We start from the raw sequence: 17,718 nt of genomic DNA, 5'->3' as shown, positions 1-17,718 counted from the left end.
GCAAAGTGACAAGTGAAGGGGCAGACCAGAATTCAGCACTGATATTCAGAAACCAGGGTTAACTCACAGTTTTCAGCAGCCACTGTCTAATGTTCCGAAATCTCTGGGCCACCGTTCCTTTATTTGCAAAATGAAGAGGATGGAGGATAGAAAGCTTAGCCACACTCTCCTTCCACCTAAACCTGAGCGTTACAAGCTTGCCAGTGATGGGATTCACCCTAGAAAAGAGCATGTTCAGAATACCGATTTAGGTCCAGGAATCTATATTTTTAAATGTTTCACAGGTGGTCAGCCAGGTTTGGGGAATCACTTCCTAAACGAAGGAGAGTAAATAACCACAAAGAAAAAAAAAATCTTTCCAATTGTAAAATTCAGAAGATTGTATGGGAAACTCAGCAGGATGGGCTTAGTGGAGAAAGACTAAGAGAGGCCTTAAGCTAAAGGGTTCCCCACCTTCATGAAGCAAAGAGGCATTGTGCCCCAGAGTGAAAACTGCCCATTTTTGCGAGCTGAAGTGGCAGGCTGGGGCCGGAACCTCTTTTAGCCAGTCAGGTCTGCAAACTTTGACTTGCTTCTCGCTGAGGCCTTCTCTCGGAGACAGCCTCCTAACTCCCTTTCGTCCTTTCTCCTGCAGGTTCGCTGTGGGCCACTCTGGCCGAGCGTGAGGACACGCACCTTGCACTGGGTTCCCGGAGCCCAGCGCCTCTCACCTGGGTGGGACTGCACCTCCTCACAGAGCCCGGGACTGCTTCGGCTGAAAAGGCCGCCGAACAAAAGCAAACGTCCATCTGTCTGTCTGTCCGGCATTGTTTTACTAAAGCTGGCTTCCTAGAGGATCCTAAATCACTTGGGGGAAAAACAAAAAAAAAAGCCACTTGGCCTTCTTACCCCACGAGTTCGACAGCACTGGATCGCTTGCTCACCAGCTGCACGTATTTAGCAGTTAGCCCAGCGTTTCGATTTTAGGGCAAAAGCGGGCCAGACAGGACGGCGTGAGGTAAGGATCAAAAAGGCCACCCATCCTTCGCCAGGGGACGCCTGCCTCCTTACCCTGTCGGTGTAACTGTTTTCCTGGACTGGGTTTTGTTTTTTTGTTTTTTGTTTTTTTTTTTTTTTTTTTAAGCACTCCATGTGTTCCCTCCATTATTTGAAGCGGGCTCCGAGGGCGCGTGCCGCAGCCTTCGGCCCCTGCGCGTCCGCCTGTGTCCGTCCGAAGCAGGTCCCTTTCGGCTCTCGGACCTGGCTCGCCAGGACGCGGGAGGCGGTGCGGGTGGGCGTCCCCGGCCCCTCACGCGGCGCTGAGCGCCCGAACCCGCGCCCCGGCGGCCAAGCCCGAGCGCTCAGAACTCGCCGGCACCTCGCGCCGCCTCAGCCGCGGAGTCGGGAGGGAGGGAGGGAGGGGGTCGGAGGAGGGAAAGCGGGGCCGGGCGGGGGGTGCCTGGGACGCCGGGCTGCGCTGACGTCACTGGGCGCGCAATTCGGGCTGGAGCGCTTTAAAAAACGAGCGTGCGAGCGGAGATGCTGCTCCACACCGAGCAGGCCGCCGGCTGCAGCAGCGCTCACGGCCCCCGCGGCGGCTGCAGCCAGGGCCGCTCCCGAGGCCCGCGTGGCGGCAGGGGCGCGGCGCGGCCCCGCGGCGCTTCTCCTCGGAGCCCCCGCCGGGCAGGAGCGCGGCGCCCCGCGCTGCCGGCGCCCGCGGAGCCGCAGAAGCCCGCCGAGCCGCGCCTGGCGCGCCCGCGTCCTCCGCAAGCGCGACGCTGCCCTCCCACCGCGCCCCGCTCGCCGCCCCCTGCCCGGGCACCATGGACACCGCCTCGGTCGGCGTGCTCCTGTCCTTGCCCGTCCTGCTGCAGCTGGCGGCCGGGGGCGGCTCGCCCAGGCAGGGTGCGCTGCTGCGGGGCTGCCCCGCTCACTGTCAGTGCGAGCCGGACGGCAGGATGCTGCTCAGGGTGGACTGTTCGGACCTGGGGCTTTCGGAGCTGCCCTCCAACCTCAGCGTCTTCACCTCCTACCTGTAAGTGCGCCCCCGCTCCTCTCTGGGAAGGGGGCCGAGGGAGGGAGGGAGGGAGGCTGGCCCCAGGTGGGGGCTCCTCGGCTCCCGCTTGCTCCGGAGGGGGCGGGAGAGTTTGCAAAGGGCGGCTTGGCCAGGCGTGTTTGGGCCCCTGGGAAACGCACGTGTCTCAGGGGAGCACGGGCCCGCACTTTCTGGGCCCGCAGAGACTCGACTTCAAGGGCAACCCCGGGAAAGCGCTGGCGCGCCGCAGCTTCGCGGTCCAGCTCTAGGCAGGTCGCAGCGCGAATTCCTCCGAGTGCACGCAGTTGCCTCCAACGCAGGCATTTGGGTCGCTGAGCCTGGAACCCAAGGGCGGCCTGCCCAGTTGGTCCCTGCCCCAGCCTCCCCTCCGCGTCCTGTCCTGTCGCGTTCCACGAAGAGATGGGCTGTGAAAAGTTTCCCCAAAGGAGAATTCCGACTTGTCCAGCCCCAAAAGACCTTACTCTGCATCCCTTGCACGGTCGCGTGATGTAGACTTTTGCTATTATTTGCTTCTTTCTCTTTTATTTTTTTTTAATGAAGTGATTTAAGTGTGGCAACCACAAACCCCGATTAGAGCTGCCAGAACGTTATCTTTACCTTTGGCTGCCCGAGCCGCCCTTTGAAGTGCCCGCAGCCACGGTGTAATCTTTAACCATCTCCTCCTCCCGGGGAGGAAAAGGGAAGTGGGCTGAAGGCGGCGGGGCGGGTAAACAGCGACGCCAACACCCAAGTGGAGACCTGAAGCTCTCTGTCATCCCTCAGGGGTCCTCCCCACAAAGCCCCAACCGCGGAGACGAGGCAGCGGCTCTTTTCATAATTTTGTCTCTGGAAAATCCAGGCCCGGAGGGTAACAGGTGGTTGGGTGGATGAGGTGGCCCAGAGGGAACTCGATTCTTGGGGACGAAGGCGACAACTCTCCCTCCCACTATGGAGAATCTGGGGCTCGCCCCCTTCGGGCAGAGAGACCAGGGTCGGGGCTACTCGGGAAAGGGGGCACAAGGTCACCCGTTGAGGTTTTCATGTGAGGCACCGCGGTGAGCCCACCCCAAACCCACGCAATCCCAGTTTCGGCTTCTCTGATGTACCTTGGCAGGAGAGAGTTGGGATGTTTGTGAACTGTCTTTCCTCTGTTTAGTTGTTTTCTGGAGGCAAGAAACATGAAGAGGCTTGCACAACGCTTTGCACTAGATAGTGATTCTTTTTCTAGAGACGGAGTGAGGAAGAAAAAAAGATTCTTTTTTACTTGCTTTGATTTTGCGTTGAAAGAGAGGGATTACCCTGCTAGATTTTCCTCACCTACCACAAAACTATTTTGGCTGCTTTCCTTATCAGAAAGGATTATAAAATTATCTATTTCCCCACCACGTTTCCCTTCCATTGCACTTATTGCCTGGTGTCCTGATATTTTTACAATGATGGAAATCTGCTGTCCTTAAGGAGTCGTTCTCTACGAATTCACATGTCCTCCTCCTAAACAGCTGTCTGTACTACAAAGTCAAATACTCGTCCCCAGTCTCTCTGGTTTTACTGCTAAACTCCGTGATTCAAGAAGCATGTGTTCTCCTGTATCATGAATTTCTTGAGAGCAGTTTGGCAATTGCACTTAAGGGCCTAGAACTTTCCTTCCCCATCACCCTGAAGAAATTGGCCATATACAAGGGAGGGGAGCACAGTGAGCCCGCCAAACCCTTACCTGGCTATTTAAATCGTACATTTGTTATAAAACCTGTTGAAGGATACAGAAAATAAATTTATGAACAGTGTCTGGACTTTTTTTTTCTCTCTCACTTGAAAGAATGAATATTTGTTAGGCTTCTGTTACTAAAAGTTGGCATAAAATCCTGCTTCAAATCATTTCCCACATACCTCAAATGCATTTAACTGCGCCCTCCATGTGCTCAGAAGCTCTTCCTGCCACTGTTCCCTATCTACCTATCATTCTAGATAACCCCTTGGAGTTAAGATACCATTAGGAAGTTGACTGTCGTCTTACTCTCAAGCTGTTTGATGACAGCCTGTATCCTGGCCCAAGGGGAAATTTTCTCAGGGTCCTAGAAAATGTGAAACTCAGAGTGTCTGTGAAAAGTGTCACGAGTGAATGTCACAGACTTGCATCTAATGGTTAACATGTCAAGGAATATGAGTGTTACGTGTAGAAATCTGTCCTGAAGTAAATAATCAGACTAATGGTCTTCGTAACGTGCGATTTCAGAATTGGGTCTCCTTGTGGAAGACAAAATGCCAGAGGCCATCGGATGCCCTTCCTCGGTCGACTGAGGGGTTTGGTTTTTTTTGGTATTTTGTTCTTCCAACCACAAGAACTCTATGCCGACTTTGAGGGGAGATGGTGCCCTCTTTTGGTTACACCTAGAATTACGTCACCATTCCTCCTTCGCTTGTGCATTCAAACCATTAGAGAGACATCTTTATGTACTCTATTCAAATAAATAAGCATGTGTTTTTACTGCTTTTCTTATTTTAGGAAATAACTTCCCTTTGCTCTTGAAAGGGAACACTAAGTTACAGCCCTGCTCTGCCGAGGCCCGGCGGTAATTAAAGCTTTGATGAGAAAGTTGCAGTGTGCAAAGACTGATGTGGGTGAAAAGGCCAGACTGCTATCTTTTATTGTTTGTAGTAGGTTATCACCATTTCTTTGAGTCAAAATGTTATCTCTTAATCTTCCTCCCCTCGCCACAAAAGAACAAGCATTTCATTTTCTTCAAACAGATTGATGATGGCGAGTTCCAGCTGTACACATTTGGCAAATAGAGTTGCCACGATCTGATAACTGGCTAGTCCAGCTCGTAGGTAGAGAATAGAAGGCTAGAGCTCTTTAGGCACAGTTTTAGCATCTTTCTTCCCCAGGAAAGCTAAATCTTAAGGCCATGCAAACATTAATATGAACTCTCTTTTCTGACTGAACTGCATTCTCCAGTGGATCTGTAATTGGACCACTGAACATGCATAGTAGAAACACTGGAAATTTTCAATCTTAATCTCCCCTCTCTCTCTCTTTCTCCCTCTTCCCCTCTGTCTCTCTCGGTTCCCCTCTCTCTCTGCTAGTGATTATGGGCCCTGGTTTTACAACAAGGGCTAGTAAAGTTCACTCAGCAGAAACTAAGGAACACACCAAGGTTAAGACATAAAAGCAGACAATTGTTTACCACGTTTAATGCATCTAAACCTATGACAAGTGATCTGTCAGAAACAAAGTTGTTCTAGCATCTAATCTTATAATAGGTAATAAGTTATTTTAATGCATTGAATGTAGACATTTTTGCTAACAGGGTCTTAAAAGTAAGCTCCCTCTACTAGGATGTATCTCATCCAGTTCATGTGGCATCCAAATAGGAAACTGAATCCTAATGAACACCCTAATATAGCAAACATACTTTTCTTTATTGATCTAGAACAGCCATTTTATTTTTAAACGAAAACGGAGTTTTCCCCTGCTATTGCTTAAAGACATGAACCTTTCATCCACAGGCAAATTTATGTCACATGAGCCAATGGAACCGGGAGAAAGACTTTTTTTTTTTTTTAATTTTACGTAGTTGGTTACTTTTCCATATGTAAATTTGTAACAAAATTTAATTTTACGCATAATTAGTAAAACCAGTTTTAATAAGAACTAATCAAAAACCTCAATTATAACTAATTAAGGATAGCCCTGGTGTCATACGTGTGTTCTAAGTATTTAAGATATGGTTTCAAAATTAAAGAATATTTTTAGAATCTTCTATGAAAATGATTTAATATTATTCTACTTCCCTTGAAGCAAAGTATTTTAAATAAAGGAAAATTTTGCACTTTAGAGATGGTTACAAAAGCCTTAAATGTTATAACAGTCTTAAAAATTTTTTAGGTCAGTTGCAAAATTTGTACAGTTTTCTCTACAGTCTACTTGCAAAATTCGCTTAAAATGTAATGATATCAGTGGCTTTATTTTAATGAAGTTCTTTTTTTTTTTCTCCAGAATCCCCGAGTTTTCTCAGTAGTGTTTTTGTTATGAGAGCAATTATTGAAACTAATTGACTAAATTAGTCTGAGTGATTTTTTTTAAATAGTGGTCTGATTCAGACAATTTTGTGTCATAGATTTAGAATAAATGTTTTATTAAGTATATCCAACACGTGCATAGCAGAGTTTGTGTGACAAAGAATTTTTACTTATAATAAGCATGATCTCCAATCAGACCTTTTTTCTCCTTTTGCATTTTCTCCAAAGTAAAGGAGTTCTGATCAGCAACAAAAGGTGGCAATCACAAATGAGTCAGAAGATTGGAATAATAAAAATAACCTTTTTAGTTAAAGAAAATTATGTTTTAATAATGAAACCGTTCCCACTTGGATGTGCTTAAAGACGTTCAGAAACACAAAACTTGTCTCTGATTTCTCAAAGTTAGGTTTTTAACTGAGCTATTTGATTGTTTTTGATTTCCAAAACATGTAACCATCAAAAGCATAGACATAATACCCAAGTAAACAATTTAACTATCATAAAATTAAAGACATTACAGAATATTTATAGTTTTACAACTGACACCTAATATCTACTCACTTATGTAAAGCATTTTTTCACATTTCTTCTATTGAATTCATACACTGAAGTCATTTTAGCTATAAATTTAAGTATGTTTCCAATTAAACGAAATCACATGCCGTAAGATAGAAATGAAAACCAGTAGTGAGCACTGCATTGAGCAATTTTGTGAAGCATTTCTTTTGGTTTTGTTCAGTTATTTAAATAAATTTAGAATAAAGCTAAGTGGCACATTTCCTTGTAAACACCCCACAAGTGGATATTTCTGGTAAATTGAATTCTTCGTAAGAAGGCAAATTCCTTCCTATGACATTCAACCTCCTCACTCCTGTTGCAATGTTTTCCTTTATAGAGTCTCATTTTATAGTAGAAGGAGGCATCAGACTGGTGTTAGAGCCACAACTGATATATTACTTAACAAAGCAAACAAGCTGATAATTTGGTCCTGTGGCTATTTTTGATGTGTCTCAGAAGAACGTTGTTTGTTAAAATCTACCCATGAGTTCCAACCAGCTACAACTCTTTTATTCCCAGATCTGTCAGCTTCAATCTGCAGTTTTATTCAGTCATTATAGATGCCAACCACATGCTCAGTTTCACCCATGGAACTCATTACCTATGGGGAAAGGAGACATTGCCTAGGCCACACGTGTGATGGAATTTCTTGTAAAATCTTTCACAATTTTCAAAATCAATTTTGCTGTCCATCGGTGACATGGTAGGAAGCATTCTTGAAATCCCTGGCATTTTCTTCCACCTCTCAAGTTAATTTTTTGTTACACTGATTGAACCCAGTGGAAATCCCTTATTTGAAACTGGTACGTACAAGAACATCGGTCATTTGATTTCAAAAAGTGGGATAATGTTACCTAGTAGTAATGCTAAAAGACATTTAATAGGCTGTTCGCATTCATAGGGTACCTATTTAAAAGATGCTTTGTGAACAGGAGGCCTTTCTCATATATTACCCCTATTCTCAGTGTTTCAATCTGGGATTGGAGAAACTGGAATTTACTTTGAGAGCATACAGAGGAACTGACCCTTGTCTGTGAAACCATCTTCCTTAAAGTCAGATGGAATAATCCTCCAGGAGGAAACGATGGGCTCTCTTTCCTTCCGGGTTTATCTTCCTCACGAGACTGTGAGCTCCTCCAGGCTAGGAAATGTTCCACTTTATTTCTCAAATGCCCACACCAGTGCCTGACACGTAAGGGATGTTCAGTAAATACTTTAATGTTGAATTGGTTAGAATTGGCTGAACCAGCTGCTGAAATCCCAGTGGCTAAAAGGGCTCAGAGAAAAATAGATGAGAACTCCTTGTCTGCAGGGAACAGAACAAGGGTCCTGGTATCCCCCAATTAGGGCTCAACCCCATTTAAAATACAATTTTAGTTGTGTTTAGCTTAAATGATGCTATGAGCTGTTTATTTTAACAAACACACCAGGATTTACAAATCTAAGTTACTTTATTATTGTAATAACAGTCTTTGTAACAGCTGACGTTTACGTTGTTCTTCCTGAGTGGGGGGCATTATGCCTTTTTACTCAGCTATGTGCCCCACAACATTCTGACACTATTATCATCCCTAACTTGGGGGCCTGTTAGCTTATCCCAAGGATATTTCCATGGCTCAAAATGCTTGGGGGCCTGTTTGAAATTATCTTCAGGGCCAGTTTACAGAAATGTACGAAAAACAGCCTTCGAATATATACTTATGCCTCATGGTAATTGTAATTGGTGCCGAAATAGTTCAGCACATTTTTCTTTTCAAGAACATAATTTATGAAGTTCAAATACCAGAAATATTTCTTCAAGGAATCCTGGGAAATGCAGTTTTTAGTTTTCAATATAATGAGAATAATATTATATAGCTTAGGACCAATATTTTAAATTCAGTAGGTACCTTTTCATATATCCTTTTTCCTACTACCACAGAAACTATTTCTCTTGTCTCCAAGTCAAAGCTGAATTGTGGTAATGCCCAAGTATTATGAAGGGTGATCAATTGACTAGTAACTTACAAGTCAGGAATAAAACTTCTTTTTTTTCTATGACCAGATGCCATTATAAAGTAGCTGAATTCTTTGGACCTATTTCTCAATTCAGAGAGGCGTGGACTTTTTTAATAGGCCAGTTCTTTTTAAGTTTGTACGCACCTTTAAAACCAATAAGATAAATTAATACATCATTTATTTGATTCAGAATAGAGAATTATTTCAAATTTTTATCTACTTATCGATCTATCTGTAAGCTGTGCATGGTTTAACAATTAAGCCAGTGATACAGACTTCTGTATAAATTAGAAATCTGGATAAGTCAGAGAAAAATCCTCTCCTTCAAACAAAGAAGAACTTTCCCTGACCTATCCATTTCGTTTCTTCAGTCCTTCAATTCATTTGCTGCTGTAAACCTATGTGTTAATCATTTATTGTATTACAAAATCAACATGAAAAATTAACAGCTGACCAATTAATTATAAAGTATCTTCAGCATAAAGAGCACGTCTTCAAGTATGAACTCATGTTTAGAACATTTAAAATACACTGGGATGTAATCTCTAAAATCACTTAAACAGCACACTCAACTCTAGTTTTCTATGAACATTAGCGATTTAAAATTATTCAGCAATCCCTCATCTTCAGGTGTCTCATTTTTAATGTATGTCCAACTTTTCCATGTTCATTTTATCCTTTGCCTTTAGAAGGAGTTTGATTTCATCATCTAACAAAGACTGTGATGGTCAAGGGGAAGGAAAGCCATCCCATGCACACACTCACACACACACACACCCTAATGCATTACCCAATGAGAAACAACAGCCTTTTTGCCACTAGCTCGGTGGAAATGATATGGAACATTGACGTGGCGTGGCGGTGGAGAGCCAACCCTTTTAAGGGGCAAGACTGAGGAGCCGGCTGTGAAGGCACCTTCAGTTCGGTTCAGAAGCTGAAATGCAGAAGACAATTGTCCTGGCAATGGGAGCCCAACTCCAGCTGAGAACGCGTGCACCGAGCTGACCTTCCTCGTCAGCCTGCCAGCTGAGATTAAGCTTTCCGCAAGCGGTCCCCTGTTAGCCCAGCCTTTTCCCCAGTGATGCTCATCTTTCACAACTGGAAGCCAAGTGTTTCAAACTGTTACTCAATTTTGCAGCCAAATTCCTTTATTTCCTCTTTCCACCTTCTTTTCTGCCTCTTTCTCTGTCTCTCTGTCTCTTTCTCTAATACACACACACACACAAACTGATGGCTAACATTACATGCACGCCTTCCTTTCCAAAGTTGACACTAAGAAGAGAATCTAAGAATTTTTAGGTTTCACTAAAAAAAAATCTAGTAAATATTTTTATGCTTTTTTTCTTGAAACCTTGATTAAGTAGAACAGGGTCTGCTACAAAAGATGTCTCTTTGCAAAAATAACCTTCCTTTGATCAAAAAAGCCACAAAAGTGTACTTCTCGGGAAAGTAGAAAACCACACATGACCTCAAGTGGAAAAAATATAAAGAATTTGCTGAATTTTTAACCTTAGTACATAACAAAGATATTATTTTAAAGTTGGTTGGTTAACGTGGGCGGTGTTAGAACTTTCATTGTGTTGTGTTTGGGTTTACCCAATGTTATTTTAATGAGTTTATTGGTTTGACACACAAAACACCACATGGCGCCTAAAGTTTTTAGGTTATAAATTTTCTTGTGAGGCACGTACTTGAAGGAACTGTTACATAATCGATTGGTCTTTAAATCTGTCAGCAGAAAACTAACCTTTCACTTTTTGCGTACCTAGACAGTGAAAATTATTTGGCTATAAATGCCAAATAAAAATTTCCATCAAAGGAGTTACATTCCTTAATCATGTGTATATTAAGACTTTCACAGAAGTGTCTATTTCACAATGTTTGTTGAATGAATCTACAGGATGAGTTTGGAGTTTCCTAGTTAAAGACTGAAATAAGAAATCTTCTTGATTTTCTCTTCATACTAAAACAATCCTTAGCAGACGTGCATTTGGCCATAGACCTACTCTATAACGTATAGTGTCAACTGCCCAGTGGAGTAAAACCTAGGGGGAAATGGCAAAGATGGAAAGGCTAAGCGGGCAAGTCAAGAAATAGCACAGGCAGATCTGAGAGAGAGTGAGACCTCCACCGGGCACTCGACCCAGACGGTACACTTCTCCTCTGTCTCCCTTGTGCCTTCTCCATCCCTCCCTGCCACCGTAGTATCAGAGGAGGATTGAAAGGATGCAGTTTCCTTACCTCAGATACTCCCCCCCATTCTCCTCACCCCCCACCCCACTCCCACCCCCACCAGGGCTTCAATCTACAAGATGAGGGGAAGTTTAGAAAGAAGAGCCTCTGGGATTAAAGTTATCAACTCTAAATGCACCGAAATTGAGGTCTTCGCTTTTCACTTGGGGAAGCCGCACGGCTGCCCCTGTGGTGGGTGACCGTAGCTCCCAGCAGCTGTTGTTCGCTGGGGCTCAGGGCAGCCGAGCACAGGAGGAAGTTCAAGATCCTTTTTCATTGAGTCTTCAAGCTCGGGTAGCAAAAGGAAATCCTAGTTAAACCAGATTCTCCCAGGGTGTAAGCCTATCTCACTTGAAGACCTCAAAAGGTTTAGCAACATGATTAACTGACAGCAAGGATCCACCTTCCACCTTCCAGCTGCTGGCCTCGCAGCCCCAAGTCCACTTCCCCTGGGTCTTATCATCGTGAGAAGTGATAGGTGGACAAAGTCTGGTCCCGAATGGCTATTACATGGTGATTGGAAGCCTCCTTTGCCTTCGCTGTAGAAACTCCTCAGGACATAGTTAATTGTATAATGGGAAAGGAAAGGCTCATCTGGGTAGATTTATGTTAATTACAATAAAACCAGTTCAGAGCTCAAGCTAATCGCTGACTACATTTAGAGTAAGTTCTACTGTAAAGAGCTAAAAGGATAATCATTCATCCACAAATTACCAGAATGACTAAGCTTGTATACCTAAGGTCACATTACACAATGCAAAACTGAAATTTAATCATGATTGCTAGAGCATTACCCTAATTGCCCAAATAAACAATTAAAATCACTTAGCTGGGTTACAGAGGTTTTTTGATGAGTCAAAAACTATGTCTACCCGTAGGATTTGAAATAGGAAAGACCTTGGAGAGCACCTGATTCAACCTTCATCTTCACAGATGATGCAGTTCACACTCATAAGAGGTAAATGACATGCCCCAAATCACACACTGGAAGAACGGGGACTGGAACTCGAGTCTTCCGAAAACCCCAGCTGAGCGCTCCTTGTCACCTTTTTGCTCCAATGCCAGCTTCTCAAGTGAATTCTAAAACTCCCAGTTACTTTTCTAGGTGTTGACGAGTATCTTCTTGCTTACACATACAGTATGTTCAATTCTAGGTATGTGTCTGAACCATAACCTAAGATTTGGGCCCATTGCAAATACAGATGAAGTTTCTCTGTATCACCTAAAAATGCATAAGTCAGAAAGAAACAGTCAGATTTAGCTTGAGGAATAAATAATCTCCCAAATCTCAGTTCATAGCCAATAGACATGTGTTTATTATCATTTAAATTTCATTTTTGACCTTCATTTGACCAAATTCAGGCTGGCCTCATGTCCCTTATATCTGTTCCCTTTCTCCTCTAGCTCTGAAATCGTATTCATTCAGACTGTCCTCACTTTTTGCCTGGATGGCTGTGGTGGTCTCCTGTCTTGGTTTGTGCAGACCCCCAAGACACACACACTCCCTCCCGCCCCACAGGTTTGTCCAAGATGTCTCCCTCGCATTCAGTACTTCAGTGGTTTCCTGTGGCTTTCGTGGTAGAGTTTAACTCCTTAGTCTAACCCACAAAATCATCTTCTCTTGCCTTATACCCCGCCTACAACTCCTGTTGCCCATCCTCTTGCCCCAGCCCCCATGCTCTCTCCTCTCCAGCCAAATCAGACTACATCCTACAGTTGCCATGTCTCCAGGTGTTCGCAGGTGTTGGTCTCTACTTTTTCATTTTGCCAATCTCTCTCAGTCCTTCCATCCTTACTCCAAACGTCACCTCTGGAAAGCTTTTCTGTGACCTGTCTTTGGTGCTCCCATCAAAGGATGCTCCCATGCTGAGCCCACCGCCGTCGCAGCACTTGCCTCACTTTTCATTTTCTGTATTTTATGATGCTTTGTTATCTCGGGGCCTTGCCGACCCAAATGGCACTGCCTCCCCCGAGGCTAGCTAATCCCTGGAGATAGCGGTGACTTTGCAGACGTACCTGTCATCTGCAGACCAGGCAACCCAGAGCCCACACCCTCCACCTTCTTTATTCGTGCTCCTTCACGGCTCTTCTCCTCTTGGTCAGTATCCCCCTGCCCCAATCACCCCAGAGCCAGGTCCCAGGCGACCTGGGACAGCCCTCACACCCAGGGCCTGCTGCCGTTACTTAGACCAGCCAGTTCTAAAGTTGCTCAGCCTACCCATACTTTCCCCCAGAAACCACAGTAAAGGCTCTTGCCCCTGTCTTCTTCCCTCCCCTTCTTCCTACTAACTGACCACCCGTGTGGTCCTGCGCGGCCGGATGTGCCCCTTGCTCTTGGCAACTGTGAGTAACAAAGTACCCTTTCCCTAGCAGGCATCCTGTGCTCTGCTGGTGATACTATATCCGAATAACATGCAAACCTACGTCTTCAAACACCCCTTGCCCCTGCACATGCCGGGGCAGCTTCATGGCCAGGGCACACTTGGGGAGTCTGCACCATTTTCTCTCTCTGGGGGACACTCTGCTGTTCCCCCAGACTCTTTGTAAGACTCTCAGGTTGTCCATGCCTAAGATATAAGTTGCCACCAAATGTGTAACAGAGAGTGAGAGGAGCTGATACAACCTCTGATATGATCTTAGAGTGTGGTGACAGAGAGGTCCTTCCCTCTAAACGGGGCAGGCTGCACCGCTTGTAAACTCCCAAGACAGAAAATATATATATATATCAAAAAGTGCTTCTAACACTTTTACCCCCAACTTCTCATTTGACCCTCATCACGAACAGTAAAATAGTTATTAGTATCCATGCTTTAGAAATGAGAACATCCTTTGACGAAGACACAGCCCTCTCTTGAATAGCCGTAGCAGATTACTCTGCATCTCTGTTTTCTCATCTGTAAAATGGCAATAACAATGACATTTCCCTCACTGGATTGTGGTGAAGATCGGCAAGATGATGCATGCAGAGCTCCACTGCATGCCTAGCACCGCGTCTGTGAAGCACGCATTCCACGTTAGGCATTACTGGTTTGTTGGCAATGATGCTGCAGTTGTTAACAACACTAAACCCACGCATTTCAAATATGCAGGTGTTGCCTCTTGTTGTTATTCTCCAAAACCGCTACATCAGGTGCCCTAAAACTGTACAAGTGTAAATATGATTTTCGTTAAGTAAGATTTTTTTTAAATGTTCAAAACAAAAGGAGAACAAGGTACCTGCTGGGGGAAAGAGCAGGAGAAGCAAGAAGAGGGAGCTTGAAATGAATGAGGCATCACCCAGCACTGATTCAAGTAAAACGGTTTTAACTTTCATCTCTGATCCTTGGTATCAAATGGATAAAAGATTCTATGGATTGAATGAAGTTCCATATTTTCACATGTGTGTAGAGCGTACGTGTAGACACTACACAGATCTCCAGGGTGGCCCAAGTTTAGGAGTCCTCCCTTCAGACAGGATTTAATGAGTGGCCCACAATTTGCGATCCTGGGCTTAAATTGTTTTTATCTCCTGGTTCTTCATCTCACCCATCCCCACAATTTTGCCCGAGTATGGAAGGCTAATTCAGTTTGGTAGCTTCTTAGAAGTTCCAGTCTGAGCCGTTGACTTGCTACAGCAGCTGGCGAGAGATGGGAATTTAGTGGGGGCTAAGAGGAGGTTGGGAACCCAGCCTTTCCTCAGGGACAGAGGCACTCAGGGAAAAATACGTTTCAACACAACAAAAGTGTGGGGTTTTTTTTTTAATATTAACAACTGAAAAAAGTAATTGTACTCTAAGAAAAAAAGCTGATTTAAAAAATAGGCCTTAATAAAAATTTTTTAAAAATTAAAAAAAAATAGGCTAATGTCTATCAGAAAATACATTCAAAAGAGTTGGACTTCCATGAGGAATTTCAGTAGCTGTCTTCTGTAAAGAAGTAGTTGGTTCAATGCAGTTGCAGGAAAAATCTTTGCAGTCAGTGATGAAAATGAAGCTAAAATTATTTCCTGGGGAATAATAGATACCAATGACTCCAATCTGTGAGGAGAGGAGGGATTCAAAGGTAAACAGGTGGCCAAAGTACCACTGGGGCTTGTGTTGGAGCAGGGGACCTCTGGCATTAAGCCCAGTGATCCCCAGCAGAGAGGGAAGATGAGTGGGTGGCTATTGGACGGGGCAGTCTTTTAATTCTGCTGGACGAGGCCTATGTCACCATCTCTCTGGAGTCTCGGTGCCCCTCTGCAGAGGCCAGGTGCTTTACCCATGACCAATGAAACTGGGAGCGCAGGTCTGAAAAGGACAAGGGAAATGTCCCCTGTAAGAATACTTTTTTATCTGACTGTAGGTGAAAAGATGATTCTGGAATTCTCAAGTGCCCACTGAACTACGAAAGTAGGAAGCTGATTTATTTTTCAGTCTGAAAGCCAAAACTGAAGGGACTTTCAGGCAGACATTCTGTGTCATCCAGCAGCACAGACTGGAGAAGTGGGAGCTATCAGCCTACCGTGATGAAGCAGTTAAAATAATCACTAAACCAAGGGGGATCAGAAGGCGGCAAAGCTGAACAATTTCAAATGAAGCACCAGAAGGGTCCCTCTTAGGCAAAGCCAAGTTCTTCAGGTGGAGAGGGGATAAGGGGGAAGAGACAGCCTAGAGGGGACTGGGACACGTAAAAGAATTCTTTAAATGTCTAGAGAGACTCGAAGGTGAGGTGAACTGCAGGATGGAGGGAAGAGTCGGGCAAGAGGACCAGCTGCCGAGTGTAGCACAGACCCTGGCTAGTGTCTCTGCTGTGGGGTTGGCTCACCCAGTGGGTAGAGTCAAGTTGTTCAAGGTGATCTGCACACACACACACACACACACACACACACACACACACACACGGGCACACCTCTGCATTTACACATAGGAAAAACAGAAACTCGTTTGAAAACAACCTCAAAATCTCAAAATACCTGTATCTTCTGGATCTACAGGGAAATAAGGCAACTGACACACTGCTGGGAGCTGGGAAATCATTAATACTACGGTGCAGCAAAACCCAACCAAACCAAACCATGCAGAGGAGCAGCGTTCTAGATCAGAAGTCTAGATCCATGCTCCTCCAGCTTGTCTGCATCTCAGCTCCATCTGAGACCTAACGTTAACCCTCTTGAGGCCCAGATCACACACCAAACCAACTAAATCGGAATCTCTGGGGGAAGAAGCTACGCTTTGGGGAGATTTTTTGCTCCCCCAGGCAAATTCAGCGTGCAGTCAAGTTTCGAGAGCCACTGAATAAGGTCTGGCTACCCCTGCTGCCCAGCCTTGGGGCCTCCGTAAGATGCATAACCTCCCTGCCTCAGTTTTCGCATCTGCGGAGTGAGAGAGGGGAGCGCTTGTTCTGAGGTCTCTCCTAATTCAATCATTCTGTGAACCCATCAGCTTGACGTGGGTAGGTATCATGCAAGGGCAGGTGTGGCAGGATTGCAGAGAACGGGAGGCCTCGGCACACCCGCAGTCAAGCCCGTTTTGCGCAGCAAATCTGGGAGCACTGTTTACTCCCCGGCCGTGAGCATCCCTCAAAGTGACTTTATTTGTTTTACAGTTTAGGGGCCTCTGTAGGTAGCCTCAGGAGCCCATTCATTTCATTAACATTAAATCAACAAGCAGACCTTCTTTCTGCCTCTCTCAAGCAGGATTAATGGATTTTGGCATGATTTGTGCATCTGGCAGCAAAACCTCGTGCTGAGAAAGCTAGCAGGCTTGACTGATTCCCAGCAGTGCTAACTTCATAAACTTACTTGAAGCTTTTAACTTTGACTGAAGATTAAAGGTAACGACTTCACGCTGTTACATTCGAATGCATGATCCTCGAGATGCATAAAAAACTATAGAAAATGACAAACTACTTGATAAATTAACATCATCTACATGTTTGCATGTGTGTGTGTATAGAAATACATGGTTTTTATGCTTATGAAAACACTTAATTCTGTGTATGCAAAAAGGACCCTCTAAAACACAGATTCACATAATAAATAATCATCATTACACTAAATAGTGTACTGATAGACGCATAGGCGCGTAAACATGAGAACCTATAGTTAGAATATCGTAAATATGCTAACAGAAGGCGCAGTGTTGTGTGAGGCTGTAACATCATGGACTGTTGAACATAATTTTAATTTTCTAAGGAGCAAAATGATTCTACTCTCTGAGACCAGTTATCACCTATAAAGAATCCTACATATCTCCATGCTTATCCTTTTTTCTTCCAGACAGCCGTAAATTAAATTCAAAACTCAGAGAAGTCTGCATGAAGAAGGGAAAGAAAAGGGGAAAATACAATATTTCCAGCCCATCTGACAAGACTACATAAAAAACTTTTGATCAAAGGGTCTTAAGTACACTTTACTGGTGTGACAAACAACATTTTTATCCCTTTATTAGATTTATTTTCTTCTGAAAACTGCAGTGACCAGGGTATGGTTTGTGAAAGAAAGCCGGCAGGGTTGTGTTCTTTGATTCCTAATTAACACCTTCAGTCTCAAAAGAGAACCAACAGAAATACCATAAAATGTTGCAGCTGCATTGTGATTCCGCTCGGTTGGTTTGTTAAAAGTCGGCTGGGCATTGGCAGCTGCAATAAAGAGAAAGCTCAATGGATGTTTTGTATTGTGCCCACTGAAGTGAAAGAAGGCAACCATTTTAATTTTCAGATGGGCAGCTGCAGAGGGAGGTTTAAATGGAGCTAAGTACAAGATTTACTGTTAATTTATAGTAAATAAGTAAAGGAAGTAAAAACTCAACTTTCAAGCTTTTACGATCACATCGAAATTTTAGTGAGAAATTACGAAGGACAATCGTGGGGGAGCTTTTTAGCTACCGACTTAGGGAATTTGGCAACAAGGAATCGCATTCATTCTTAAAATCAAA

The 17,718-nt window shown here is 44.4% G+C and overlaps 1 protein-coding gene across 4 annotated transcripts in view; it reads left to right on the top strand.

Annotated features, from left to right (window-relative positions):
* The first annotated feature begins 1,436 nt into the window (after positions 1–1,436).
* Positions 1,437–17,718, top strand: part of LGR5 (leucine rich repeat containing G protein-coupled receptor 5) — a 112,252-nt gene continuing 95,970 nt past the window's right edge. For 2 of the 4 annotated variants that reach the window (XM_032493762.1, XM_032493759.1), the window contains exon 1: positions 1,439–2,014. In XM_032493762.1, coding sequence (XP_032349653.1) covers positions 1,803–2,014 — 212 coding nt within the window. In that variant the 5' untranslated portion in view covers positions 1,439–1,802. Of the gene's footprint in view, positions 2,015–17,718 lie in introns of all 4 variants that reach the window. The other 2 variants (XM_032493761.1, XM_032493760.1) reach the window with 2 other exon arrangements.

Source organism: Camelus ferus, chromosome 12 (genome assembly GCF_009834535.1).
Source record: "Camelus ferus isolate YT-003-E chromosome 12, BCGSAC_Cfer_1.0, whole genome shotgun sequence".
Taxonomy (NCBI): Eukaryota; Metazoa; Chordata; class Mammalia; order Artiodactyla; family Camelidae; genus Camelus; species Camelus ferus.
The sequence above is the reverse complement of the archived record's forward strand: the minus strand, read 5'-3'. Positions and strand labels throughout refer to the sequence as shown.